General features: G+C 52.3%; 1 protein-coding gene across 1 annotated transcript in view; it reads right to left on the reverse strand.

Annotated features, from left to right (window-relative positions):
* GLIS1 (GLIS family zinc finger 1) overlaps window positions 1-27,636 on the reverse strand; it is a 225,268-nt gene that overhangs the window by 75,624 nt on the left and 122,008 nt on the right. Inside the window, 2 exon segments of the mRNA XM_027615467.1 lie at window positions 10,396-11,278; window positions 17,166-17,343. Coding sequence (XP_027471268.1) covers window positions 10,396-11,278; window positions 17,166-17,343 — 1,061 coding nt within the window.

A 27,636-nucleotide genomic window follows, 5' to 3' on the forward strand; every position in this document is an offset into this window, starting at 1 on the left:
AGGCAACCGTGCGCAGTGGGAAGATCATGGAGCAGGGAGCCAAGGATATGAGGTGGAGTCCCAGAAGGGACACCTGGCCAGCTAGCAGAAGCTCTGGATCTCAGTGACCTCACTATAAAACAGGGGTCCTGCCACTGCCCTGTGCATTCCCCCAGCACAGGAACCCCCCATCAAAACCCTGCATCCCAGGGCCCCGCCCAGGCTCCGGGAAGGTGCAAATGTTTTATTCAGCTCCAAAACCCTATTTTCCACTCTGATAAAATGAAGAGGCTGTGGATGGTTCATCAGTTGAACAGACACTCACTGGGTGCTCGCCTTGCTCCAGGCCCAGCAGAGACTTTCAGGTGTTGCCCCCCAAAATGCAGGCCTGCAGAGACCCCAGTCCCACTGTCCCATCTGCAAGAAAGGCACAGCCCTGTCCTGCCACGCATGCCTGCCCTCTCAAGCTTGTGCCCCTGGCGCTGCAGATTTGTCCAGGGGGCCGGGGGCATGTGGAGGGCAGGCGTGGGCTGCGCCCCTCCAGGCAGCCACCTCCTCGCTATTTGGAAATGGCCACTTGCAAAGCCACAGAGTCCCAGGGACAGGCTCCCGTTGCATCGCTCCCCACGTCAGAAGAATGCATCGTGAGGAGGCAGCGAGGCACCAGTCGGTGCCGTAATCACTTACAGACCACGGAGGCCCCGTCCTGGCAGTGGAGGAAGATTTATTGTGGGATGGACGGAAAACAAAGAACAGTTGTGCAAACTTTACAGAGCCACATTATGGGAAATGCCTTTCCCGTTTCCCACTGGTAAATGTGCCGGACGCCGTTTCCAACGGGGGTTGAGCTCAGTTACCCAACCTTGTGGACACAGTGCCCCAGTGTGACTTGCTGGGCTGAGCTGGCCTGGCCCTTGGGGTCCAGGCCCTGGCTGACGGCCAAGCCCTGCTGGCCCAGGCCCTGGCTGGGGGGCTGCTCTGGTGGACCTGGGGACGAAGCCTCCTCCCTGGGCCTCCGTGTCCTCATCTGCCCACTGTCACTCCCCCTCCGACGACTACATACCGCCACATGCCCAGTGTTCTCCATGTTAACACTCACTGTGTCCCTCTCCTGCTCAGAACCCTTCCACCACCCCTTGCACTTCCCTCAGGGTAGAGTCCAAGCTCCTTATACTGAACTTGGAGGCCCTTTAAGGTCCAATTCCAACTACCATTGCTGCTCGCGGCCCCATGGAGGTAACACTCCAAGCACTAGAAGACACTTAGGCTTCCCACAAGGGTCAAGACGGTCACATCTCAAAACTTCATCACGCTTTGTTCTCTTTCCCCGAAAAGCCTTTCCTTGAGATCTACACCTGGAAAGCTCCTACTCACCCTTCAAAGTCCAGCTCTCATGACATCCTAGGGGAAGCCTTCTCCCTCTTCTGTGTTAATTCCCTTGCCACCAGACCATTCCTCACTTGACATTGCACCTCATGCTTCTAGCATCAAACCTGCCACAGTGCGGGTGTCACCAGAGCTGTTGAAAAGTTGGCAGGGGTGAGGAGAGAGGCAATTCGGATGAGCACCGGGCTCTCTCCCAAGGGAGGGCCACAGGTAAGGACTCCTGAGCATCCTGGGTCTTGGAGCATCCAAGGTGGCTGAGGCCATAGGGGTCACGTGACCATCACCCACCAAACAGATGAGGACAGGAGGCTGAGTTCTATTGCTGCAGCAGTCCCAGTGAGGCACATAAAGTCAGCTCAGCTAACCCATCTGCCATCGGTGGAGACAGAGCCTATTAATGCTTAATCATGAAGTTTACCGTTTCCAGGATGCCCCTCTCAGAAAACAAGGTCTGGACACTTTCTTAGAGTCACTGTTGATTTTATCTGACTTTCTCATTCTAATAAGAGAATCATTTCAATTCCATTTACATTAAATTAAAAAGCTTTTTTTCCCCTTTATTATTTTAAATTCAATTCAGACAGCTGTGTTTTTTTTATCCTTAATTTTTTTCATATTCCATAAAGCGGTGCTGAGTTCACAAAACTTGGCCAGCGTTCCTCCCGGACCCTCAAGTTTGGTGCCCCTAAGCATGCTAGACCTTGGGTTTGATGACTCAAAAAAAAAAAAAAACAAGCGCTCCTGTTTTCAAGCGCCAAGTATTTGCCAGGCATGAGGTAAGTGCTCCACGTGCATGATCTCATTTAATCTCACAACTGTCTCCCCTTTATACACACAGGAACCTGAGGCTCCCAGAGGCCACGTGACTTGTTTGAGGTCTCAGGGCTGGTTAGGCGTCCCCCTTGGCTCATGGGTTCCTGACTCAGAATTTAAATACGATAGGAAGAGGTGGGCAGGGATGGAGACAAAGCAGGGGTGGGGGTGGGGAAGCGGATGGGACGGTGCGGGTGGTGGCAGTGGGGAGGGTGGGCTGTGGAGCAGGGAGGGAGGGGGCCCCGGGAGCGCTGCAGGCTAGGGATTGTGTTTGGGGAGCACGCAGCTACCCTGCGACATGCAAGATGGCAGGAGCACGCCTGTGATGGTGACTGTGTCCTCTGAGCCTGGTAGTGAGCAGGCGCACTGGACTGGGAGTCGGGAGCTGAACTTGCTTCCTCCTGCAGGGCACTGTGTGGTTGTGGAGCATGGCCCTGCTACCCTGCACAGAGACTCTTCTGGGGAAAGCATCACAGCTGTCATTTTACAGACACAACAAAGATACTGGGGAGTGAAGCGACTTGCCCAAGGTTGTGGAGCGAGTGAGCAGTGGAGCTGGAATGAACCTCCACTCCATCTGTCTCCAGGTCCTCTCCCCTTCCCCTGGGCAAGTCATTTCCATCTGGGGTCTCCCCTTCTCCCTCCGTACAGGTCTCTGATCTCGTCACAAGGCCAGAGCTTCTGGGAAGCCTCTCCTCATAAAGCCCCCTGAGTCTGATTTTTTAAAAACTAGAGGAGCGAGGAAGGCATCCCAGTATAAGCCAAGCTCTGTGGAGCTGGAGCCCTGGGTTCAAGAGGGAAGAAGACACTGGCATCTGTTGGGCCCTCACCGAACACAGACTGCTGGACATTCTCCCATTTCCCAGCTCAGGAAACTGAGGCTCAGCACCGGGAGGGGAACTGTCCAAGGTCACAGAGCCAGTCCACAACCAAGCTGGGACTTACACCAGCCCTTTCTGTTCCTCTGGGGATGTTCATGACTGCATGACTACTATCCATTTCAGACTCTCCCTTTGCTCTTTTCCTAATGCAAACTGCCCCAAACAGGGCCATTTGCTGTGCATTTACTATATACCAGGCACCGCATAAGCACGTCATACACGGCATGTCATGGAAGCTTCCCGACTGTCCTGTTGCCTCCACTTCACAGGTAAGAACACGGGGCCCTACAAAAGTCAAGTTATTCACACCTGGTCACAGGCTGACAGGGAGCAAAGGCAGGTTTCAAGTTCAGGCCTTCCTGCAGAAAAACTTTTAAGCACCAGGTTAGAGGGTGGACATGCCCATCGTTAGGGCCCTTGCCAATCTTGTGACTTCACAGGGAACTCATGCAGCCTTGGAGTGGGAAGGTCAGATCGCCGTTAGGGCAGGGCCTCTGTACCAGAGAGCAGGCCTAGCTCTTCTGCCTGCAAGGCCAGGCCAGACATCAAAGGGCATGTGGTTCCCAAGACACTTGGCCACACCAGGAAACACTGTTATATAAGGGGCAACATGCGTGGGGAGAGCAGGAGGCATGGAGGGGGGTGGGGTAGGGGAAGGGACATTGGACTGGGTTGTGAATGATGGTTAGGAGTTTGTTGGGCTGGGAAAGGCATTCCAGACAGAGGGACCAGCAAAAGCCAAGACCCAAATGAGCGAAAGGAGCTGGAATGTGCAGACTCTCTCAGAGTTTGGGAGCAAGAGGAAGCCTCAGGGCTGGGAGAAATAAAGCAGACATCGCATGGCTACCTTTAACTTGCTGGGTGACCCTGAGCCACTGATGCACCCTCTTTGGGCTTCGGCTTCCTCATCTGATAATAAGCAGACACGAGAACTGATTGATCCCAAGAGGGACCCCAGTCAGGGTTGTTAAAAAGAGCGTGTCTGTATGCTAACTTAGATGCTGCCTTTGCCCAGAAAAGTTTTCCTACCACACCCTTCCCACCTTAGAACAAGGAGTTGAGGCTCAGGTCCCATTTCCAAAGTCGGGGGACTTGGCACCTAAGCTGACTGGACCAGCTTGACCTCTCTGCTCATTTACAGCAGCAGTTTCAAGGGCAGGGGTTTGAAAACATGCTCCAATTTATAGCTTTTTATCTCACTGGAAACCCCAGCCTCCAGAAAGGAAGATTATCTTTGGGTGACTTACTTATTGTAGAGAAGGTGAAATGTCTCACTGCTCGTCCTGCAAGTGCCCTCTCTTCCAAAACAGCACAAAGGACTCATCATATGAGCAGGGCAGGGGACGTGCAACAGGCTCTCAAGGTGATCGGTGACTAGCATGGGAAAACTGCTAAATGCACACGTCTATCAGTTTCTCTGCTTAACGGGGCTCCTCCAGGCCAAAAGCTGGGTTTGATTCCCTTCTATGACCCCATGGTCCACCAGGGCCTGGCACAAATCTGGATATTTTCTTGATATTGTAAGCAGGCTGATGGTTTTCTGCCTGGGAGGTGGCTTAGGGTCATGGTTAGCACATCATCTCTGGAGTCGGGCTGAGACCTGGGTTCAAATATGACCCTGTGATGCACTTGAGGCCTGAACTTGGGCATGAGATTTCTCCATCTGTAAAATGGGGATAATGATTCCAGTCTCCAGGAATTATTTCTCCACTCTGAGGAGTGCATGTGTGGAAGCTCTATATAGGCTGAAAAAGGCCCAATAATGTTCTAGCCCCCTTGACTGACTTAGACAAGGTAATGCAGCCAGACCTCAAATCCTCAGCTCCTGGCTCCCCTCCCTCCCTCATCCAGCAATAACAGCATAAGATTCAAGGATAATTGGTGTCCTTCCTATGGTGCCAGAAGTCACATCACCTCATCATTGTCTCAGAACCCTCAGCATCCAGGATGAGGCCCAGCACGCAGGGCGCAGGGGCGCCTGTCCTTCAGGTGAGGCAAGTGTTTCTGGGGAGGACTCTGCCCTCGTCTGAGGTCACTCTCCCACAGTCTAACCTTTCCTAACCTTGGGTTACCAGCCCCTTCTGGAATCTCCCTGTCCACTGAAGCTGCCCCATTTGCTGTGGGATCCTGGGCCCCTCACTACCCTCTCAGGGTCTGTCTTCCCTGTCTCTGCTCTGTACATGAAGATGGACTGGTAGCCCCACCTGCTCACACATTTCGGGCACTAGGAAAATTCCCAAGAATGAGTTGGAGATGTTGACATGAGTCAGGGGTGTCTGTTGGCCCAGAAACATGACTAACCCGCAGGGCTAGTCTCAGGACGTGGAGTGGGGGAGGAGCAGATGCCCAGCCCCCCCCACCCCCACCCCACTGTGGTTTGAGAAGCACCAAGGACTCGACTCTGCTAAGGAAGAGGCTGAGCAAAGGCAGGTGGGTGGAAGGCCGTGTGGCCTGTGGAATGGTCCAGGCAGCTGAGCCAGGCGACCCAGAATAAACCATTTCATCTGTGAACATCAGCTTCTTCCGAAATATGGGAATGATGACTCATGGTTGTACATCACATACCTCAGAATATATTTGTTCTCTTCTCCCTGAGGACTTGCCATAACATAGGATCTCAGACACCCCCCACCCCTGTCCCAGTCAAGCTTTCCTCTGACTTCCAACTCACAGCCTGGCAGAACAGGTGGGCAAATCTGACGGGAAGCTGTGCCCTGCCACTTGGCAGACTGCGTGACCTTGGGACCTGATTTAGCCTCTCTGGGCCTCAGAGTTTTGACCATGGACTGGGACATGGCTAGCACTGGGCCAGGGTGTTAGACTCCCTGAGTCTCAACAAAGAGCAATTCCTTCTGCCTCTCCCACCTTTCCCAGCAGCCAGTGCTGTTTATTTCTCAGGGGTTGGGGGACCGAGGTAAAGAGAGAGCCAGAAGACCCAGGATTAGAGGAGATGAGAGTAGATTTGGCCCGGGCTGGCCCTCTGGGAGCTGGGAAGGCCCAGCCAGGTGGCTGGTGTTCTGAGTTCCTCGGCTGATCACGACCAATCAATAATGCTCAGCTTTCAGTGGGATGTATTTCCCTGGTCCCAGGTCCAATGGCACTGGGGACAGAGTGGCAAACAGGGGAGAGGGGCATAAGGGATGGGGATCAGTGATCAGTGCAAATGCAGCTACCAGAGGAACCCAGGCAGGATATAAGACTGGCCTCGAGGCTCCCAGGCCTGTGAGGGCAGGGACCAGAGCCTCCTCCCTATGCCTCTGTCCCAGTTCCCCCTTCTAGCTCCAGTCACCCTGAGCAGACACTGTCTGCCACGGAGCAGGTGCTCCCCATTGCTGGCAGACACCGGACAAGGTCACCGGCATGGGTGACAGCCCTGCCCACCTCAGTCACCGGTTGATATGACAGAGCATGATGGGGGATGCACCACCCTAAGTCATCTCTTCAAACCCTAATGACAACAATCCTTAAAAGGCGAGTACTATTATAGTCCCATTTTACAACCGAGTGTGCTACAGTTCAGAAAGGCTAGGTCACCTTGCCTGAGGTCACACAGCTGCTACGTGGCAGGCCCTGGTGGGGACCCGGGTTGGAGTGACTCCAGGCCTGGGCTTTTCACTGTCTACACACACCTTCCATACTGCACTCACAGCTCTGGGAAAGCTCTTCACAAAGGCAGGGATTGTTGCTATCATTACTGTTGTTTTCTAAAACCCAAGGTTATGAAAGGTTTTCCTTTTTCGCCCTGCCTTTTTCTTGATGTACAGAAAAGCAAACTACACAGCCTGCTAATTTCTGCAGTCTCAGACAATCAGAATTCCAACTGTCTGGGAGAGCCAACCTAAGAAAGCAAGAAATTAATCTTTTCAAAGTTAACGTCTTGGAGGCGTCGCGGCAGTATTTGGCTTGGACGCATCCTCGCTATCCTAATGCAGATGAAACCCCACATTTAATAAGGCTAAGACAACTCGGACAACATAAGAAACATAACAGGATATTGCAGAGAGATTAGGGAGCTTCCTCTGGACGGCGTGGACGGGCCGCGGCGAGGGCAGAGCGGGGGCCGGACGGCGCGGTCTAGCCCGGGGGCCCTGTGAGCCGAGGCCCGATCCCATCCCGGGCTGCCCTGAGCGCGGAGAACCTGGGCAGGGGGCAGCCGGCTCCTCGCCGTGCCTCCCAGCCCGCCTGGTGCGTGAGCGGAGGCTCCGCAGGCTAAATGTAAACCAGCTGCCGGGCCCGGAGTGTTACAGTTGGACGGGGCGGGGAAGGCTTACCTCATGAAAGAACTGTGCACACGGCTGCTGGAAAGATAATAAAAGGATTAACTGCTATTTTAGTGGGCCATTTACTCTTCAATCAAAGTGTCTCATCTATTTCCTGTTCTCCAGAGGATCCGGATCCAAAATTCCTTTGTCTATTACAGCACATGGTAGCAGAGGCCTGTCATGAGAAATTAATAATTTTACAGGGAAGGGAGATTTTATTTATTTGGGTGCAGGCTGGGGCCTGCCCCTTCCCCTGGGTCACCTACTGCGCCAGCGAGGCAGGAAGGGGGCGCGCTCCCATGGCGGGCAGGGAGGAGCTCAGAGGAGGTCTCTGCCCCACCTCTGGATGATGGCACCCAGCAGGGCTGGGCCCAGGACCCCAGAGAACAATGAGTGTAATAGGACCATCTACACAAACAAAAGCATCACAGTTTAGGAAGATGTGGGTTCAGATTTCACTCTAATGGTTACTGCTGTGCAACCATGGGCAAGTTACTGCTATTGTTGTTACTATCGTTACTGTGACGGTGATCAGCCTCTATTACTGTTGTTGGTTATTGTTTGCCCCTAACTACCTGTGTGAACTGGGGCAAATTATGCAGAGTCTGAGCCCCAGTTTCCTCATCTGTAAAATGGGGGTTAATAGTATCTACCCCGTAGAGTTGTTGCGAGGACTGCAAGGAGTTATCACTTAGAATGGCTCCTGGGGCGCCTGGGAGGCTCAGCGGGTTAAGCGTCCAACTCTTGATTTTGGCTCAGGTCATGATCTGAGGGTGGGGAGATCAAGCCCCACGTATGGCTCCATGCTGAGCATAGAACCTGCTTAAGATTCTCTCTCTCCCTTTGCCTCTGCTCCTCCCCCTGCCAAAAGAATGGCTCTTGCATGTAGTCAACACTGAGAAGCTGCTTGCTAGTATTATCACCATAAGCCTAAACCGACCCCTCAAGAGGCAAGATAAGGTATTCTCATAGTAGTACGTAGAAGATCGGCTGGACTCCACTGAAGCCTTGTTGCTTCATCTGTAAACCCTTGGTTTTACAGGACTTTTATAAAGATTAAATGCAACCGTGGGTGCGTACAGACATGGCTTGAACATCACCTCCTCCATGAAGCCCTTCTGGGCCTCCCATTCCTGGGCCTATACAAACTCCATGCAGACCCTGTCCACACCCGTCTCCCACCCCTTGCTGACCATGGGTGACTGCAGGCGAAGACCTTGGAAAGTCCAGGTCTGGGTCCCCAGAGCCAGGCACAAGTCAGGTGTAAGCCAGTGTTCTGTTGAGTTTGCTGAATCAAGTGAGATCCTGGCAGGCCCAGGAGAAAGAACCATAGAGAGAGATTCCCACATTGCACTTGGTAAACTGGGCCTCTCTGACCTGCTCACTAGGCCTCTGTTTCCCAGAAAACAGGCAGGGAAGGCTAGATTATCTCCAAAGTCCCTGCAGTCCACATGGGCACTCCCACATGCTATAATTCCACACAGGAGGCCCTGGTGGGCGAAGGCCACTGACCACACTGTGCCAGGGCTTGGGCCTCCACACCAGCCCCTTGCCGACACCAGGAGGATCCCCCACAGGAGAGGAGATGTGAAGCACTGCTGCTTAGCAGCTATCAGCTCCAGGGTTTCAGAGAAGGGGCCCTCTGTCTTCTGGAAGTCTGCGGTCATCTCCTTCCAGGCAGGGACATGCCTTTCAGCAAGCCATGTGTCACAACACCCCAGACAAAACAGAGGCATCCCCAGGACTGGCCCAGCCACGAGCTACTTCCACCATGCCCTCAACCCCAAGACACATGATGAAGTCAAATTCTCCAGCCTGCCCAGGTCAGCCTCTCCCCACAACACCAACGCACCAACCACGGGCTCCCTCCTGTTCCTCTCCTTTTGCAGAGGCTGTTCACAGCCCCTCACTTGTCTATAAAGTGACCTCCTCCTCATCCTCAAGACCCAGCCCCCTTGAGCTGAATAAGCTGGTCCAGTTGCATGCCCAGACCACAGCTCCACAAGCAGATAGGGCCCCAAGGGTGACCACCTGGTTCCAGGAAGGGGGAGTTTATGCTGCCAGTTGCCAAAGCTTTCTGCCTCCCCTCTGGCCCCTACAAATGCTGCCCTGGGCCTTGAGCAGGAACAGAAGTGCACTCCTTCCCAGACTGAACACTTCACGAGGCAGGGTCCAGCATTGGTGACAGCATGCAAATGCTGGAGAACTCGACGTTGGCTAGGACACAGTCTTGCAGACCAGACACACTACTTCTTCCCCTGCCTCACCAATGCCCCAGTGGCTGAGAAGGCAGAGCCGGGCCTTGGAAGACTGGGCGGCTCCTCCAACCCTTCCATTCCCGGGCAGGTGCCTCTCCCGGCAGGGTAGCTGGGCCTTGGGGGTAGGTGCTCACCTTGCCTGAGGATACCAGGGACAAAGACTCTGATATGGATTTCCACCACCATGAAAGCACAACGCAGAAATGACAAGTCAGAAGGGCTGGAGCCTAGGTGCCCACAGTTCGTGTGTGTGTGTGCGTGTGTGTGTGTGTGTGTGTTCCTGGGAAACTGAGGCTCAACCCCAGCCTTGTCACTGCTGGATCCTTATAGGTTAACCCTGGCCTTACCCCAAAACCTGCCCAAGGGAGCCACAGCTCCCAGGCTGGATGCCTGTGAGGACACAGCCCTCCTTGGAGGCCCAGAGAGCCTCGCTGGGAAGGCTGCCTGATGAAGGCCCCATGCTGGAGGAAAGCAGGTGTCCACGACGCACCTGACCCCCGGTGGGTGAGACGGTGAGCATCTGCCCGGGCCTGCTCTGACCTCAGAGCGTGTACTGTCACCACCCGAACAAGTGTGTTTGATCAGGTGGTACGCCTCGGGATGGGGGATGGGACACCTGGTGAGCAGAGGAGCCAACACTCCCCGTTGCGGGGGCGCGGACTGTCCTGACCAGGGGCCACATCCAGCGCATCGGTCCTTCCGTCCTCGACCGCAGGGGACCCCCGCCAGCCCCCAGTTCAGGAGCCCCCCGGGGAAGCCATCCCTAGCGCTGAGGTGGGGGCTGCTCTGCTCTGCCTGGCGGCCATGGGAACTCACCATGCACTTGTTGGGCTTCTCACCCGAGTGCACCCTCATGTGGATGAGCAGCTTGTAGCGGGCATTGAAGGGCTTGTAGCGGCGCACGCAGCCTGCCCAGAAGCAGGTGAAGTCCTCGCCCTTGCGCTGGTCAATGTGGCTCTTCTCGATGTGCCGCACCAGCTCCTCCTGCTGCTCGTAGGCCGCACAGCAGTCCACCCACCGGCAGGCCTGCCGGCCCGCCGCCCCCCTGCCCAGGCCCAGCCCCAGGCCTCCAAGGCCCAAGCCCGGCGGCAACTGAGACGCGGGGTAAGGGGGAGGCAGGCCTTGCTGGGGAGGCGGCCCAAAGAGATCTGAGAACTCGTCCGCAGGCTCCTGCTTCAGGAAGCCCCCCTTCCGGCAGGCTTCCAGCTGCAAACCGCCCTCGTGGCTCTCCGTGGTCGCAGGGCCAGGCCGGGCCCGCTTGGGAGGCACCCCCAGCTCTCCTGGCAGCGGGGGGCTCCGGAGTCCATTGACGCAGGTGACCAGAGCTGTCTGGGAAGAGCGGATGATGGAGGTGACATCGGAGGAGGTGCAGGACGAGGAGGTGGCCGAGGAGGTGGGGGGCAGGCCCAGGAGGCAGCAGCGCTTTAGGCTGCCCTCAGGGAGGTGGGCCTCAGGCGGGGGGCCCAGGCCAGAGCTGGGTTCACTGCCCAGAAGGTAGCAGGAAGGTGCAGGGTTAGCGAGGCCTCGGCCCGGCAGGTCCAGGTCTGTGTGCAGGCCAGTGGCTGGTGGGGCCCGGCAGTGAGCGGACAAGGGTGTGCGAGCTTCTCTCATGGCCTGGTAGTCAGGCAGGGACTCCTGCTTGATGTGCTGCGTGGCCGGAAGGCCACCATTCACATACGTGGCCTGAGGCCTGGGCGACCTGGAAGACAGGGAGCAGAGAGGCCATGAGGTCGGGGGGTACTCCACAGAGGGGAGGCCCCGGCGGGGGCCAGCAAGGAACCTGGGACCAAGGGATGGGAAGCCCAAAGCAGGGGCGGAGGTGGAGGGCTGGAAGCAGAGGGAGAGAGAAGCCAGAGGCTGGGGGTTTGGTCAGCAGGGAAGGATATGGGGGCAAACAGGAGAGGGAGAGAAGGAGCACGGGGCTGGGGAGAGGTTCCAGAAAGGCAGGAGGTCTGAAGAGGGTGCCCGGAAAGAGCCCCGTGTCATCCTTTTACCAAATCCAGCCTGCCCTCTCCAGCCCCGGCTGCCATCCTGCCCTGTCGCTGAGGCCTCCCTAGGGTCTGCCCTGACCTCCCCATGACCTTCTAGTGAGTTCTGGAGGAAGGAGTCTAAGACTGGCATTTGGAGGGACACCCAGGTCCAGTTTTAAATTCGGCCTACTTGTCCCTTAGAGCTTTCTTAATTTTTGGAATCTTTTTTAATTTCTAGAAATGTTAATTCTGTGGCATTTTGCCCCAAGCCATCGGTGTTTTCCACAGTGAATGTCAGTGGGTTGGGGGTCTGAAACACAAGTCATGGTGACGAGCGGCATCCTAAGAATGACTGAGGAAAAGCCTGGTGGGGTGGTCCCGGGATTTCAAGCCCAGACATTGTGACTGCATGAAACACAACTCTAGGGGAGGCTGTGGGCAGGCAGGCTGGGAGGGCCACACAGGGGAGGCAGGAGACCGGGGTTTGAGGCCAGGCTCAGACACTCCCCGCTGCACAAAGCTGGGCAAGGCACTCTGGGCCTCTCTCCTCATCCCGATACTGGAACGATTCTCCTCCCAAGAGTGATGATGGTGTGATGTGTCTTCAGCACGCATGTGGTAGAAGTGTTCTGAGGGAGGGAGGGAGGGAGGGAGGGCGGGGGTGGGGGTGGGGGTGGGCCCTCCCCAAATGCAGGACACGTAAGTGCAGGCAGAGGCCCCAGGATCCCCAGCCACCAGCCAGGAGGGTCAAAGAAGCACCTTGGCTGGCTGGGCACAACAGGAAGCCTGCTTATGTGCTCAAAGCCTGACCAGGACACCCCATGTGTCCCTGGGCCTGTCTGAGCCTCAGTTTCCTCACTTGTAAAACGAGGACTAGCCCTCACTGCCTCAGACAGTGGCTGCCAGGATCAAGAGGGACAGCAGATGCCGTGACAGCCCTCTGGAGAGACAATGGCAGGGTGAATGGTGCGTTTATTACTGCCAGATCACTGCCAGTGTTCCGTAGCTCTCTGCAGAGGGGCTATGGGATCATCACCTGTCCCGGCTTTCCACGTGGCCCTGCAGCCCAGCCTCCCTCTCTGGCTCCCTGCAGCTGTGGCAGCCCCAGCACTACTCAGGAGGAGGAAGGGAGGGGAGGGGAGGGCACAGGGGAGAAAGGCAGAGCCCAGAGGTGCTCAGAGAGCATGGGCTCCAACCCCATGACTGCACAGACAGGAAAGGAGCCAAGAGGGCACAGGGCTTGCCCACAGTCCCGAGCAGCAAGCCAGTGACAGGGCTTGGGCCGGGAGCCAGGCTCCCCTTCTCCTGGAAGTATGCATTTCTCCGGGATAAACCTGAAGTGCTCCCCAGATAAAGGCTTGTGAAAAGGGCCCTTCTGTTTCTCAGTCACACTTCACCAATTCTCTGCCTCACCCAGCAAAGACCTCTCTTCCCTGTCCAGAGCACAGCCACTGAGTGGAATCAGAAGGAGCACGGACTCCAAGGTGGACAGCAAATGCACATTCCCCTTCCCCGGGCCTGGGGACACTGGGCCACCGCTGCCGGCAGAAAAGCCCTGAGGAGCTTAAAGATCTGATAGGAAAGTTGTGACTTGGTGAAGCTTAAAAAATAAATAAATAAAAGCATAGCCGTCCTTGCATGGTCGTCATCCTGGGCCTGGCAGAGGTGGGATGCCAGGTAAGCATCTGTTTGGAACCAATCCCCTTAAAAAACAGCATCAGGCTGAAGAACCAGCAGCAGAGAACAGCCATAGCGCCTGTGACTGAATGATCCGAATACGACAACAGAACCTCCCATGGCAGCAGGTGGGGAGAGGGCAACTCAGGCTGTGGTGTCTCCTGGCCCCAAATGCCAGCTGAGGCAGCCTCCTGCTCGCCTTCTCGGTCCCTCTGTCCCCGGCAGGCCTGCGGCGGCTCCCGTCCTGCCCCGCGCCTGAGACCTGGGCTCCCCAGGCGACTCCCGTCACACGTCACACGTCTGGAAACTGTGAGCAGGGGTCCCTGGACAGAGCAAACAAGTGCCAAGCAGCCCTGCGGGCCGGGCGCTTTCCCGAGGGCCGTCCCACGCAACCCCACCGCAACAGAACGGTGTGTGCTATCTGCTGAATGCATAATCAGATTCTTCAGGGGGAGAGCCCACCATCTGGTGCATGCTTAGGAAAACTGAAGCAGCTTGCCCAAGCCCTCAGAGGCAGGCAGCATTAGAGCAGGAATTGGAACCCCGATCTGTCTGAACCAACAGCCTGTGATTTTCCCACAGCACTGTCCTGTCAGGGGCCCAGCTTCCTCCTCTGCAAAATGATGGAACTTGATGACCATTATGTTTCCTGGCAGCCTCAACATTCCGAGTATCAAGGACTCCAATGTTCTTCTGTCTGTCATCCTGGACCCCGAAGGGAGCTGCTGAACTTGGGAAAACTAGCGTTCCTCCAACAGAGGCTCAAGGGACAGGAGGGTGACTTCGGATCTCGCGGGGTCTGTGCACCCACTGGTTCAGGGGCTCGAGCCTGGGCGAAGGGCCAGAGAGGTCCCTCTGCAGGCTTTTCCCTCTGTGCTGGGTGATGCTAGGGACATGAGACGGTTCACAAACCAGGTCCCTGCGCTTGAGAGGCTTCCCTTCTCATGGGGGGAGACGGAGGACCGGCTCTCATGGAACACTTAAACTCTGCTGAAGGGTGGACAGAGTTCTGGCAAACCTAAGAGACCAAGGTGGTGGGCAGTGTGGGCTCTGAAGGCTGAGGCATGAAGATGTGAAAGTGTGTGGCCCACTGGGCCCGAGGCCAGAAGGCCAGCATGACGGGTGGGTAGGCAGGGGCCAGATCACAGGGCGCCTTCCCATACTACTGGTGGCCTGTGCACTCTGTTCCTATCCTCATCTTACACGTCAGAAGACGAGGCCCAGAAAGGGCCAGCATCTTGCCCAAGGTCACCCAGAAAGTCAGTGATGGAGCTAGGCCTCAAACTGCATGTAAAAAATACATTCTACTGACAACAGTGCTGGTGGGTAGTCATTTTCAGCACAGAAATGACAAAATCAGGGTATTGCTGAAGTTACTTGAAACTCTCACCACTTGCTGGGTGACCTCGGGCTAGTTTTGTGGCCTCTCTGCCTCAGTTTCCCCACCCTCTGGCAGATGGGAGTTGAGTGAGGTACTAACATGGTAAGTGCTTGGCCTCCTGTGTGGCATGTAGCAAGCACTCCAGGATTGTCGCTTACTGGCGGTGACGATTAAATGAGAGATGTGCACAAGCAGCAGGTCCTTGCAAAGTGGGAGCGATTTTTATTAGCATTAGAAAGCTGGGCTGGAGGCAAGGAGGCCCCCAGGAACCCGGGCAGTGGATCTGGGGGCTAGAGGATAGGAGGGGGGGCAGCAAGGAGATGAGTCCCCAACACAAGGCAATCCAGTGGGAAGGAGGAGGGACAGGGTCTGACTGGGTGGGGTACAGGGGCTGGAGCCCTCTTTTGCTTTAGGAAAATGAGGGAGTGTGACAGTGCCAGATCAGCAGCAGAAATGGCAGTAGCTCAGGATGGTGCTGGCGTGGGGTTCTAGGTATGGGTTCTAGGTATAGGCTCTCTTAGGCTCTGAATTCTTAAAATGACACTCAAAATGACACATATTTCTGATCATCTGTATTAAAAAAAAAAACAGAACTACCCTATGACCCAGTAATTGCACTACTAGGTATTTACCCAAAGGATAAAAACATAGTGATCCGAAGGGGCACGTGCACCCCAATGTTTATAGCAGCAACGTCCACGACAGCCAAAATATGCAAAGAGCCCAGATGTCCATTGACAGATGAATGGATAAAGAAGATGTGGTATATATACACAATGGAATATTATGCAGCCATAAAAAGGAATGAAATCTTGCCAGTTGCAAGGACATGGATGGAACGAGAGGGTATTATGCTAAGCGAAACAAGTCAATCAGAGAAAAACAAGTATAGGATTTCACTCATATGTGGAATTTAAGAAACAAAACAGATGAATGTAGGGGAAGGGAAAATAAAATATGATGAAAATAGGGAGGCAAACCATGAGACTCTTAACTCCAGGAAACAAACTGAGGATTGATGGAGGGAAGGGGGGGTGGGGAATGGGGTAACTGGGGGATGGGCATTAAGGAGGGAACTTGAAGTATGAACACTGGGTGTTGTATGCAACTGATGAATCACTAAATTCTACCTCTGAAACTAATAATACATTATGTGTTAACTAAACTGAATTTACATTAAAAAATAAATAAATAAAAACCCACTTGCTTTAGCTTTCCCTAGGTTAGCATAGCTTCTGCTCTGAGATAGAAAGAATTTCTGTGGAGGAACCAGATGCTGCTGGCGGAGCCTCAGTGAATAATCAAGCAGATAAATGCACTGGACTGTCACTGAACATACAGCTCGAAACTAAAAGAGGCTCGCTCCTTGTTATGTACTAAATTGTGTCCCTCCAAAATGTGTGTGTTGAAATCCTAACCCCCCGTGTGATGGTCTTTGGAGATAGGGCCTTTCAGGAGGTAATGAAGGTTAAATGAGGTTGTAAGGGTGAGGCCCTAATCCAGTATGACTGGTGTCCTTACAAGATGAAGAGTGTGCAAACAGTGGAAAGGCCACCACAGGAAGGCGGCCATGTGTAAGCCAAGGAGAGAGGCCTGAGGAGAGACCAAATCTGGGGACACCATGATCTTGGACTTCCAGCCTCCAGAACTGTGCGAAAATACATTTCTCTTGTTTCAGCAACCTGGGCTGTGGTGTTTTGTCAAGGCAGCTCACGCACACTAAGACTCCTGTAAGTCAGAAGGCTCCCTAATATCACTGAAGGTCACAGGGATTCTACATTCTCAAAGGCAATTGGCTCTGTGTGGGAAGAATCAGCATCCTGCTATGTACTCATCTCTCTCACCTGAAGCTCTCACTGGAAAGTAAGCTCCACTGGGGAGAGCCCTGCTTCCTGTGCCAAGCAGTAAGGTGCAGGGGCTGAGCCGGGGGCACAGAGGTCTGTCTGTGGTTGATGTCTGCCTGTCAGCAGACCAAAGGGCACAGAGGCACAGCTGGGACCCCGGGAGAGCCACAGGAGGCAGATTCCAGCCTGACAGACAATGCGATAGAACCTCTGTCCACAAGTGGGCATCACTGGAAACGTGCAGGCATTGAATGAGGGTCACCCAGCAGGGCTCTGGGAGGTATGGCTTCCTAGCACAGGAGACGGCCCCAGGTGGAGGAACCCCTCTCCACGCTCTGAACAGTCCAGGCTTTGATACTACAATGTGTATGCTCCCTCAGCTGGGTTTTCCTTCCCCATCCCACCCCTGAATCTTCCTCTTCTGAAATTACTGATTCTCTGTGAAAAGCCACCTCAGCTTGTGCAACGGGGAAACATACCTCAATAAAACCATCTCTGTCTCTCATGAGGTACTGCAATGTGGGGGGGTTCAAGGCCTAGACCAGGCAGCCGTCATTGTGCTACTGGCCTCTGGCTGGTCCCTGGCCCTCGCATGCCTCAGGTTCCCTGTGTATCCCATAATGAGGCAGACTAGATGAGGTCTGGAGGCCCTTGGTGTTGGCCTTCAGGAAGTATCCACAGAAGGCAGCTGATGGGTGAGGATGGAGCACATACCTGCTAGGGTGGGGGAAATGCAGGAGCCTCTCGCAGGCTGGGGGCTGGCCCCGGGGTGGTGGGGTGCCCGCAGGGAGAAAAAGGCCCTGGCGGCAGGTGGGGCCGGGGCCCTCCGCAAGGTCCAGGTCCAGCAGGCTCTTCTCTGAGCCTGGGGTGCAGTGGCCGTAGCTCCCGTTCACTATGCAAAGAAAGACAGGAAGAGGAAAGAACATGAGTGGGGACAGCCTGCAGAGGGGGGCAGGGAGAGGGCAGTCATTAGGGCACAGCAGCCTTGAGCCCACACTCACTGAACCTCTGCTGCATTCAAGGCACCAAGATCCATTATTTAATTTCCACAATCACCAGCGGGATCAGGAGCAAAATCCCCAATACTCAGATGCGGATGCTGAGCTCCCGTGGCTGAATGACTGTTACACAAACATTGAACCCTTACGACGTACCAACACTCTGGTCGGGGCAGGAAACACTGGCGAAACCAGGCAGACAAGCTCCTGCCTCACACACTGACCCTCAGGTTGGTCACCAAATACTCGTTTGACAAGGCTCACAGACACGTGCTGGGGCTGCACTGCTCAGCAGGCTGGTGAGCGGCATGGACGTCGTAGGTCACAGAGTAGGCTCTCACTAGACACCATCTGCTCTTGTTACCAAAGCTCAATCTGCATTATTTCCCAGATTGCATTACACCACAGAGACACAGTACACAGTTATTCACAGCTCCGTATTCACCACGGTTCTTTGACAGCCTATCGTATGCCCTGCCTTGCCCAGTGACGGGGTTTTTAGGAAGACTAACTGGGGGAGAAGATGGGAATGAAAACCCTGAGAAAATCTGTATAAAGTGTACCAAAACTGTTAGGCATAGTTGTAATAAGCTACTTCCCCTCTCTGGGCTTCAGTGTTCTCTTCTACAGCGTGAGGTGGGTTAATATGGACACGGTCTTCTTAGGCTTTCTGTCCTGGCACCTGGCAGCAATAACCTCAAGGAGTGAAGACATGGGCTTTGGGGCCTGATGGACCTCGATGTGAGCCCGGACTGCCCCCAAGCAAGTCTGTGCCTTGAACAAATCCCTCCCCGAGGCTGACCCTCTGCTCCCAGGTGTACAATGGGGACAGCCGTGTCAGGTCTCCACCGATGCCGTGAGGTTTTGAGAGCTGAGGTGCAAAGCCCCCAGCACAGTGCTGGCAACTCGTAGGTGTGCTCCAAGAATGGAACTTGTTCTCACTGTCAAATAGCACTTGGGAAAGCATGAAGTGTCCTACAGATGTCATAAAGCATTATTAATAGGCTCAAGCATTGTCCAGGTACCGTCCACTCTGAGCAGGATGAGCCATTAAGCTGAGCAAAGAGCTGACACCAGGTCGGGACTAGCCGCCGAGACCGAGGATGAGGAGAATTACAGCAGAAGCACCTTTGCTGAGCAGGACGTGCAGGCGCTGGGTGCAGGCTGGTGGTTTTCACCACTGTCTCCCTAGAGCCCCCGCTCTGCCCTCTGAGGGAGATCATCCTCACTGTAGAGACAAGGCAGAGGCTCAGGGAGCTTAGGGTACTCGCCTGAGATCACACCACTAGTAAGAATCTGGGCTGGATCTCAGGCTCAGGTCTGTCAGACCCAAACCCCAGTTCTGAATTGCTGTGTAACAAAAAGTGGCCTCTTAGACAAAAACCCGACCCCATCCTCAAGGAATCCACCTCCACCAACCCTAATTCCAGCCCAACCCAGAGGCAGGCCCTTCTGCCCAGGAGGCCCGACACTCAGGGCTCACTCGCCGTGTGCCCACAGCTCTGATAGGCACCAGGCATCCACCTGCTGAGCACAGTACAGTTTGCAGAGCGGAATGCAAATGCCCTGGCCCAGGGCAGGGGAGGGGCTCAGAGGAGCCTCTGCGTTCCCAGGCATAGGCGAGCCTGCTCCAGAAGGGACGGACGAAGATTTGCTCAGAAGCCCCCCTTACACCTTCCCAGGCCGAGCCCTGGGCTCATTCCTGCTGCAAGGAACGCTCACTCCCCCTGGCCCTGGCTGCTGCTGGGCCAGCCCCTCACAAGCTTATTTTTTAATAACTTGGTTGTTTTTTAATTAAAAAGAAATCCCTGGTAACAAATGTGAACGGCCTGAGTTAATGAGAGCAGGCTGCCGCTCGTTTAGCTCCGTCTCAGCTTGGCGGTCTTTCCCTGTTCCAAATCGTTTCTGCATGTGATTTTATTGTCCCATTGAGGCAAACCCTGGGCCTGGGCCTCAGAAAACTGTGGATAATTTTATGACCATTAATAGCATTTGGAGCAAAGAGAACTTAATCATCACATGGGGTTGTTCTGCCAGGGTCTTTCTCCTAGAATCTTTGGGTCAGGGAGGTGGTTCTGAGCATCCTTCAAAAACCCACTAGACCCACTGGGGGCCTCTGGGTTACTTACGCCCCCCTTCACTTAAGGAGGATGTGTAGAGTGAGGGAAGGTGGGCCCCCAGAAAGGCACTGGGAGCCCAGCATTTATCAAGCCCTTCCTAGGCACCAGGCACATCGATCCTTCTAAGTGTCCATCCCTATGCAGTGGGCTCATTCTAGCCATTTTTCAGTTGAGAAAAATTGAGGGTTAGAGAGATTAGGTGCCTCTGACCAGGCTCAGGGGTCTATAAGAGGTGGGGCCACAGTTCAAACCCACATCTCTCAGGCTTCAAAGCCTTCAAAGTCTTGTCCTGCTGCCTCTCAGGCAACTGATGAGCAACTGGGGATCCCCAAACAAGCATCCCGACTTTTGACTCCAATGAAGATCATGCTGGGGAGCTTTTGGGGAGGTCAAAGTACAAACAACGATTACAATGACTCCTAAACCTCTCAGTCTCTAGGACAGCTCTGCCAGATGGGTAAGACCACTCCACCTACAGACAAACACATGAAGGCTCAGAGAGGTCTAGTGGTTTACCCAAGGTCACACAGAGAGCAAGGGACACACCTGAGATGCAAACCCATCACCTCCATGGGAAAAAATAGTTATTACCCAGCAAATAGTTGAGGCCCATTGTCTTCTTCTCCGCTGGATAATGTAAGAGGTCTTCCTACAATAAACAAACAAGCCAGCTCTTGGAGGGAGGAGTGACAGAGCCCCTCAAGTCACAGTTTGACACTGCTCGGGGCTCCAAGCTCATTCAGACCCTTGTCTTGCGTGGTCCTCACAGCATCCTAGATAAAAATCCATCAGCTTCCCTAACTTCTAGAAGGATGTAAGCATCAGAGCCGGCAAAGGGACTGTCCCAGGTTGCATGGTAATTGCTCCCAAAGCCCATACCAGACCCTTCCTTGGGCCACCTGCTTTCTCAAAGGCTGGAAATGAAACCAGAGGCTATAACATGTGCCCCAGAGATGCTGCCACCACTAGAAAGATGTGGGCACTATCACCACTGCCCACCACAGGCCCAAGTTAGCCAGAAGACCTGCCACTGCCCTCCCGCCTATTGGCGTCTTGCCTCTCTGTCCCCAGAGGCATCAGAGGACCCACCCCTGCTCACTCTCCATCTCTGGGGAGCAAGGATGGAGTCTTTCTCTACAGAGGCAGAGGAACGAGAGAGGCACGTTGGCCCTGCTGCCCTGAGGCAGCCTGCGGGTGCCCCAGGAAGGGGCCATGTCTCCCCCTGTGCCACTGCAGCCAAGAGCTATCATGTATGTGAAGCTTCTTCGGAGAACTGGAGGGTGGGGGAGTCCTATGTTCATTTTTACAAGTTAGTGAGAAATTCTGGAATGTCAGGGCTGGGACTGACTGCCCAACCATTTAATTAATAGATGAAGAAACCGAGACTCAGAGAAGGAAAGGACCTGCCTTGGTCACACAGCAAACCCCCAGCAGAGCCTGACTGGCACCCCCGGGACTAGGTAAGGGTTTGGTTTACTTTTCTCTTGAAGTCTCTGTTTTCTCATCTATAAAATGGTGCTAATAGCTACTCAGGTTGTGAGGACAAACCCGTGAGATTATGGACACAATGCCTTTGGCATGGTGCCTAGCTCACAGTAAGCACTTGAAAAGGCATGAGGATGGTAACCATAATGATTTCTCCTATTTATCCCTGTGCAAGGCAAGGCCTGACATTCTATCCCCGGAAGGTCAGGTCTGGATCACCCTGCGGCCAGACTCAGAAGGACAAGTCCCCAAGGCTCAGGGGTCACCAAATGCAGGACCGGGCAGCCTGAATGAGGTCACAGCCAGCAAATGTGAAGCAAAGGACTCCAGTTACACACCAGAGACTTTTGCAAATTACCGTAATGACTTGGCTATAAAGAGGTACCACATATAAGGTGACTTCCCCACAAGAATTTTAATTTATGCTCAAACCTGCCAAGTCTGCATGAGGAGAACAATGATGCATTCAGCATTTCGGGTCCAGATGCCGCCATCTTGCCGTTCCAGGAGCAGGCAGCAGCCGGGTCTAGGAAGGCCTGCACAGTGACTATTCCTTGTTCACCCACAAGCAGATTTTTAGGGCCCACCCAGTGCCAAACTGGTGATAAGTACAACACTTTATAGTCTACAAAACGTCTTGCAGCCATCACCTACGAATTTCACTGCAACCCCCGAGAGTTGGCTGGGCAGGCTTAGAGAGGACAAGCAATTTACCTAAGCTCACACAGCAAGTAGAGGGCTCTGACTCACACTGAATCTTCTGACTCAGCTCTCTAGTCTAGCAGACATTTTTAATCTGGCAAACTTTCTTCTATAAAGGGCAAGACAGTAAATATTGTAGGCTTTGTGGCCACAGAGTCTGCCACAACGACTCAACAGTGAAAAGCACCCAGAGGCAACATGTAAACAGAGGAATGGGGCTCTATTTCCAATTAAAACTCGATCTAGAAAAACAGCTCATTGATCCTGGGGTTGTAATTTGCCAACACCTGAGCTGGTGCAGTATTTAGAGACAGGGTTTTTGCACTTAGAAAGGCAGAAATTCCAAATCCGAAACTATCATACCTTCCTGCATCTGCAAACTGGGGAGAATTTTAGATGGTAGAGTTGATGAGGTGAAAACTACTGTCAGACACTGAACGTGGGGCTGGTCCCTGGCAAGCACTCAATAAATGAAGTGTCTTCAGTGGGGCTTGCGGGGGAGGCCCTCACAGCGTGGGCTCACCCCTTCCCCTGGGCCTTATCTTGCACTCCCACAATGCTTTGCTGCTATGCTGCACACATCCTTGCCCGTCCAGTGAGGACAGCCTGACACCTCCCAAACTCCTCTGGGCCTGCAGAACTCGGTAGAAGTGCATCTCCTTTCGGAACCTTCCCTGCCCTCCCTGAGCTCCCCCACCTCAGCTCCCAGAAGTCCCTTCGGGCTAGCTGCCCTTCCAGGTGCACCTTATGCTCACCCAGCACAGCCAAATACTTGAAATATTTTATTTCTAAATCTCCACAACATCACCACAAAATCAAGGCTGTAATACTCTGGACTACCACATCGATGCTGTTAAGGGCAGTTAAAACCCTGCCTCCCCCACAAGTCTATAAACTCCTTCAGGACAGGGGTTAAGGAGCCCCAGAACTGCTAATTGTCGATGCATCCTAAGACGTGATTCTGTCCAACCTACTTCACATACAGAAAACAGGGACACAGATGAGGGACAGGCTTGTCCTGGCCACCCAGGAAGCAGGTTCTGTAGACACCAGGGCCCCCTCAGGGATCTCCCCCCTCAGTCTTAGCACACGGCTAGGCCCACAGTAGGTATCTGGAAACACTGGGCAGGTGGGTGGCTGGAGGACTATCCCAAGTTAATTTTCATGCCCACCATATGCCAGACACCGGCTTTTGTGACACACACAGCTAGGTTGAAGGCTTGGCTCTACCATTAACTTTCTGGCCATCTGACCCTAGATGGGCTACCTCACCCTTCTGATCCTCAGTTTCTTCATACGTAAAACAGGGATAAGACTCCCAGCTCCCAAACACGGCTATAAGGATTAAATGAGTTCCTGTACGTAGAGGCATGGGGTCTGGAGCAGAGTCAGCATCTCCGTAAAGGCCCCTCCGTTTTGCTTTCTTGACAGGCCGAGGAGACACAATCATAGGCTCTTGGCCTGGTCTGTGCCTCCAGGAACAGAGATGTGTGCTCCCAGGTAGTGTACACCGATGGCCAAAGAAGGGCAACTTCAGGCTAACAGGGTCTGGAGTCTGAGCCTGGGTGCTGCAGACTCCGTCAGCGCAGAGCAGGGCCGGGCCAGGGCAGGAGGAACGCCACAGGTTCCACAGAGTGGGAGACAAGGGGCTCCACTTCTCAGGCCCAGGGAGAGCGAGCGGCTCTCTCACGACACACAGCAGAGGCAGAGCCTGTGTTACCACCACCCTGGCAGGACCCCTTTGTGCCTCACAGGGCTGCCTTGCCCCCTCTCCCCTCCTCAGCAGACCCCAAGACTTGGTGAACAGCAGAAGGTGGGGGCTTCTGAAAGAAGAGAAGCAGGAAGGCAGATGGCCAGGTTCTTGCTCATCTCCACAGCCTGGGTGGGATGGGCTGGCCAAGGCCCACTACCCCATCTTGGAGCCGCCTTGGGGCATTCACAGCCATCAGGGGGCCTGTAACCTTGGCAGGCTTCTAGAGCTACAGAGCCCAACACTCAAGGCCTCACACTGGGCTTATGGCCCCCATCGTCTCTTATCCCACATCACAAAAACTCTATAAACTCCCCCTTTAAAGCTGAGCTAGATTTATGGGGACTCAGGCTAATGAAACCTGAGCAACAGAAGGCTCCTTCCTTACCAGAATTACTAAAGCCATTTTCCAGAGCAAGAGTAACTGACTTGTCCAAGGTCATGCAGCTGGGAGAGGATGGAGTCAAGACGCAAGCCCAGCTCCCCCGGACTTGGAAGGCAGCACTGGCCTGACATTGTTCCCCATCATTAAGGGATTTAGAGTCCATGCAGTGATTGTTTTCCCAGTGTATTCACCTGCTTGGGCTGCCATAACAAAACACCATAGACTGGCTGGCTTCAACAACAGACCTTTCCTTTCTCACAGTTCTGGAGGCAGGAAGACCAAGATCAAGATTCCTGCTGATTTGGTTGCTGGTGAGAGCTCTCTCCCTGGCTTGTAGATGGTGGTCTTCTCACTACGTCTCCCACGTGGCTTTCCCTCAGTGCATGCAGAGAGAGAGAGATAAGGAGAGAAGGAGAGAGGGAATGCATACAACCTCTTCTTATAAGGACACTAACTGTATTGGACCAGGGCCCTACCCTTATGACTTCATTTAACCTTAATTCCTTCCAGAGAGGCCCCATGTCCAATTACAGTCATACTGGGGGTTAGGGCTTCCACATATGGATTGGGGAAGCACAAAACATCCAGTCCATAACACCTAGTATTTGTTCCCTAAGAGGGTCCCATATTTCCTGTATCTCTCTACAGGGCTTGAGAAGGAGACACAGTATAGACAGCAGGTAGGAGTGTAGATTCTGGGGCCTGACTGACTAGATCGGAATCCTGGTTTTGCCACTGGCTAGCTGTGCCCTTGTCTAAATCAAACGATTTAACATCTCTGTGCCAGTTCACGAAGTTGAAATGGGTTCATATACCACATGTAACTTGCCTACAACAGAACCCATGGCACCCAGGAGATGCTCTACCTGTTGTTCTTGTTAACCCCACTCCAGAGGGGGCTGTGGAAGCCTGAACCTGCCAGCATGATGTTCTCTTGCCAGCCACAGTGCCACAGTGACTGGCTCAGAGCTGGGCACGTAACACAAGCTGGTTTAATAGGAGTCTTGGGACTTCTGTTTGACGACTGGGGAAAGAGCAGCTTCTCCTCCTCTACATGCAAATGAGGAGGCATGAGGCCTTGACAGCTAGTGGAGACCAACTTTTCATCCCAAGGGAAGCTGGTTGGAAGACAGTGGCAATAAACCAAGAGACACTGAGTCACAGCATTGGTGGCACCGAGAACCTTTTGTATGAAGAGTCAAGTTCCTATAATGTTTTAAGCCTATCTCAGATGGGTTTTCTATTACTTACAACCAAAAGCAACCTTATTAATACAATATTCTTCTAAAAATAATTCTTACCTACTCTGACAATCTTTGTTTTTGAGGATTTAGTCCATTTATACCATTCACATTTAATGTAACTTATATTTGGCTTTAAATCTATAATCTTACTACTTGTATTTTATTTGTCCCACCACTTACTCTATATTCTTTTTCTCTTCTTCTTTACATTCTTTCAGATTAATCAAATACTTTTTATCATGACGTTTTCTATCTCTATTAGCTTGCTAAACACACATTCTTTTATTATTAGTGGTTATTCCAGCAATTATAGCATCCTTCTTCGACTTATTGCAGTCTAATACAGATAAGTATACTTACTACCTCCTAAAAAGTGCAAAAACCTCAGGACTCTATACACACACACACACACACACACACTCTCTCTCTCTCTCTCTCTCTCCCTCTCTCTCTGGGTTATTCTTATTGTGTATTTTAATTCAAATATATTTTTAAACCTCACCAGATATTATCAATGTTTTATATAGTCTCTATCTATTCAAACGTTTTCTCTTCCTCTTGCTTCTATATGGGAGTCATTTTCCTTCTGCATGAAGATATTTAAAAAATTGTAAGTCTGCTGGCAAGGAGTTCTCTCAATTTTTGTCTGAAAATATTATTTTTTCACCTTGACTTCTGAGGGATGTTTTTGTTGGGTATAGAATTCTAGGTTGGCAGTTGCCTTCTTTCAGTACATTACAGATTCATTCCACTGTCTTCTGGATTTCAGCATTGCTATTAAAAAGTCATCTCCATGTCTTTCAAGATACTACATTGCTCCCCTCACTCCTATTTTTAAGGTTTTCTCTTTATGTTTAGTTCTCAGCAGTTTGTGACTAAGATGTGCCTAGGTGTGATTTTTTTTTTTTTTAATTTATCCTGCTTAAGATTCATAGGGCTATTTAAATGTGTGATTTAATGTTTTTCTGTCAGTTTTGGAAAATTGCTGGTCATTTTCACTTCAGACATGACTTCTGCCCATTTTCCTCCCTCTATATTTCTGGGGAAACAATGTATGTTAGGCCTTTTCACCATGTTCTATGAATCTCTTACACTCTTTTCTGTAATGTCCATCCTTTTTTAACTCATGCTTCAGTCTAGATATTGTCTACTGACCTATTTTCTGATTCATTAATCTTCTCTTTAACTGTATCTAATCTATTAAATCCATCTTTTGAGTTCTTAAATTTATTCTATATTTTAGTTTTAAATTTTCCATCTCATTGATTTCTTATAGCTTTCAGGTAGCTGTTGAAATTCTCCATTTGGTAATCTATTTTCTTGAATATATTCATCACAGTTATTTTAAATCCTATGTCTGATAACTCCAAAATATGGATCACCTGTGAGTCTGTTTTTACCATGATTTTTTTCCCCCTTCTGGTCCTCCCTTCTTGTATCCCTGCTAATTTTTGACTGAATTCCCAATGTTGTGTGTGAAATTTATACAGGCTCCAGATGATGTTACTTTCCTAAAACAGGATTTTCTTTCACTTCTTATAGGAAGTTAAAAGAGGGGAAGATCATCTTTATCCAGTTTAGGCTTTAGCTGTTTCAAAGCTGGGTTTAAGACTTTGAAAAAGTTGGGCGCCTGGGTGGCTCAGATGGTTAGGCGTCTGCCTTCGGCTCAGGTCATGATCCCAGGGTCCTGGGATCGAGTCCCGCATCGGGCTCCCTGCTCCTTGGGAGCCTGCTTCTCCCTCTGCTTCTCTCTCTCTCTCTCTCTCTCCCTCTCTCTCTCCCTCTGTCTCTCATGAATAAATAAATAAAATATTAAAAAAAGAATTTTAAAAAAAGACTTTGAAAAAGTTGCTCTATTTCTTGTTCATCCTTTCTCCTAGGATGCTGCCCTTCAGAGGCCCCAACTAAAAGCCTGGGATGCCAGGGCTCCTCCTCCTTGGTTGACAATAAACTTCAGTTTTGTCTTCCTAGAATTTGAGGCTGTTGAAAGCTCTGCCTAGCTTCTCAACCTCTTAACTGCTATACTCAGTTGATCTCTCAGCCACTTAGCCTGTGCCACTTAAGAAGCAGCAAATATTTTGAAAGGCAAAGCAACATACTGAATGTTAGGCTTGCATTTCGCCACTTCCTGTCTCAGTGGAATCTTGGCTCTTCCAGAGCTGCCTATCTTGGTAACCTAAACTCCAGTTTTTGTCTCTCCAACAAAGTAAGGCTGTAGAAAGCTGTGTAGCTCTCTGAATCTTGGCTCTACACCATTTGGAAACTGGCAAATACCTGAAAGGAAGTAGTGGCACAGTGTCAGATCCACATCAGTGCACTTCTTTTCTCTTTACAATGTTGGTTTTCCAAGCCCTGGATGTCTTCATAGCCCTTTGATATTTTCAAACAGTTGGTTTTATATTTTTTCTAGAGGAAAGGTCTGATACAAGCATATCTGGTATAGCCAAATTTAAAAAACCCCTTCTAGCAAATAATTTTAATGACTGTATAGTATTTCCATT

Source organism: Zalophus californianus, chromosome 4 (assembly GCF_009762305.2).
Source record: "Zalophus californianus isolate mZalCal1 chromosome 4, mZalCal1.pri.v2, whole genome shotgun sequence".
In the NCBI taxonomy this organism is placed as follows: Eukaryota; Metazoa; Chordata; class Mammalia; order Carnivora; family Otariidae; genus Zalophus; species Zalophus californianus.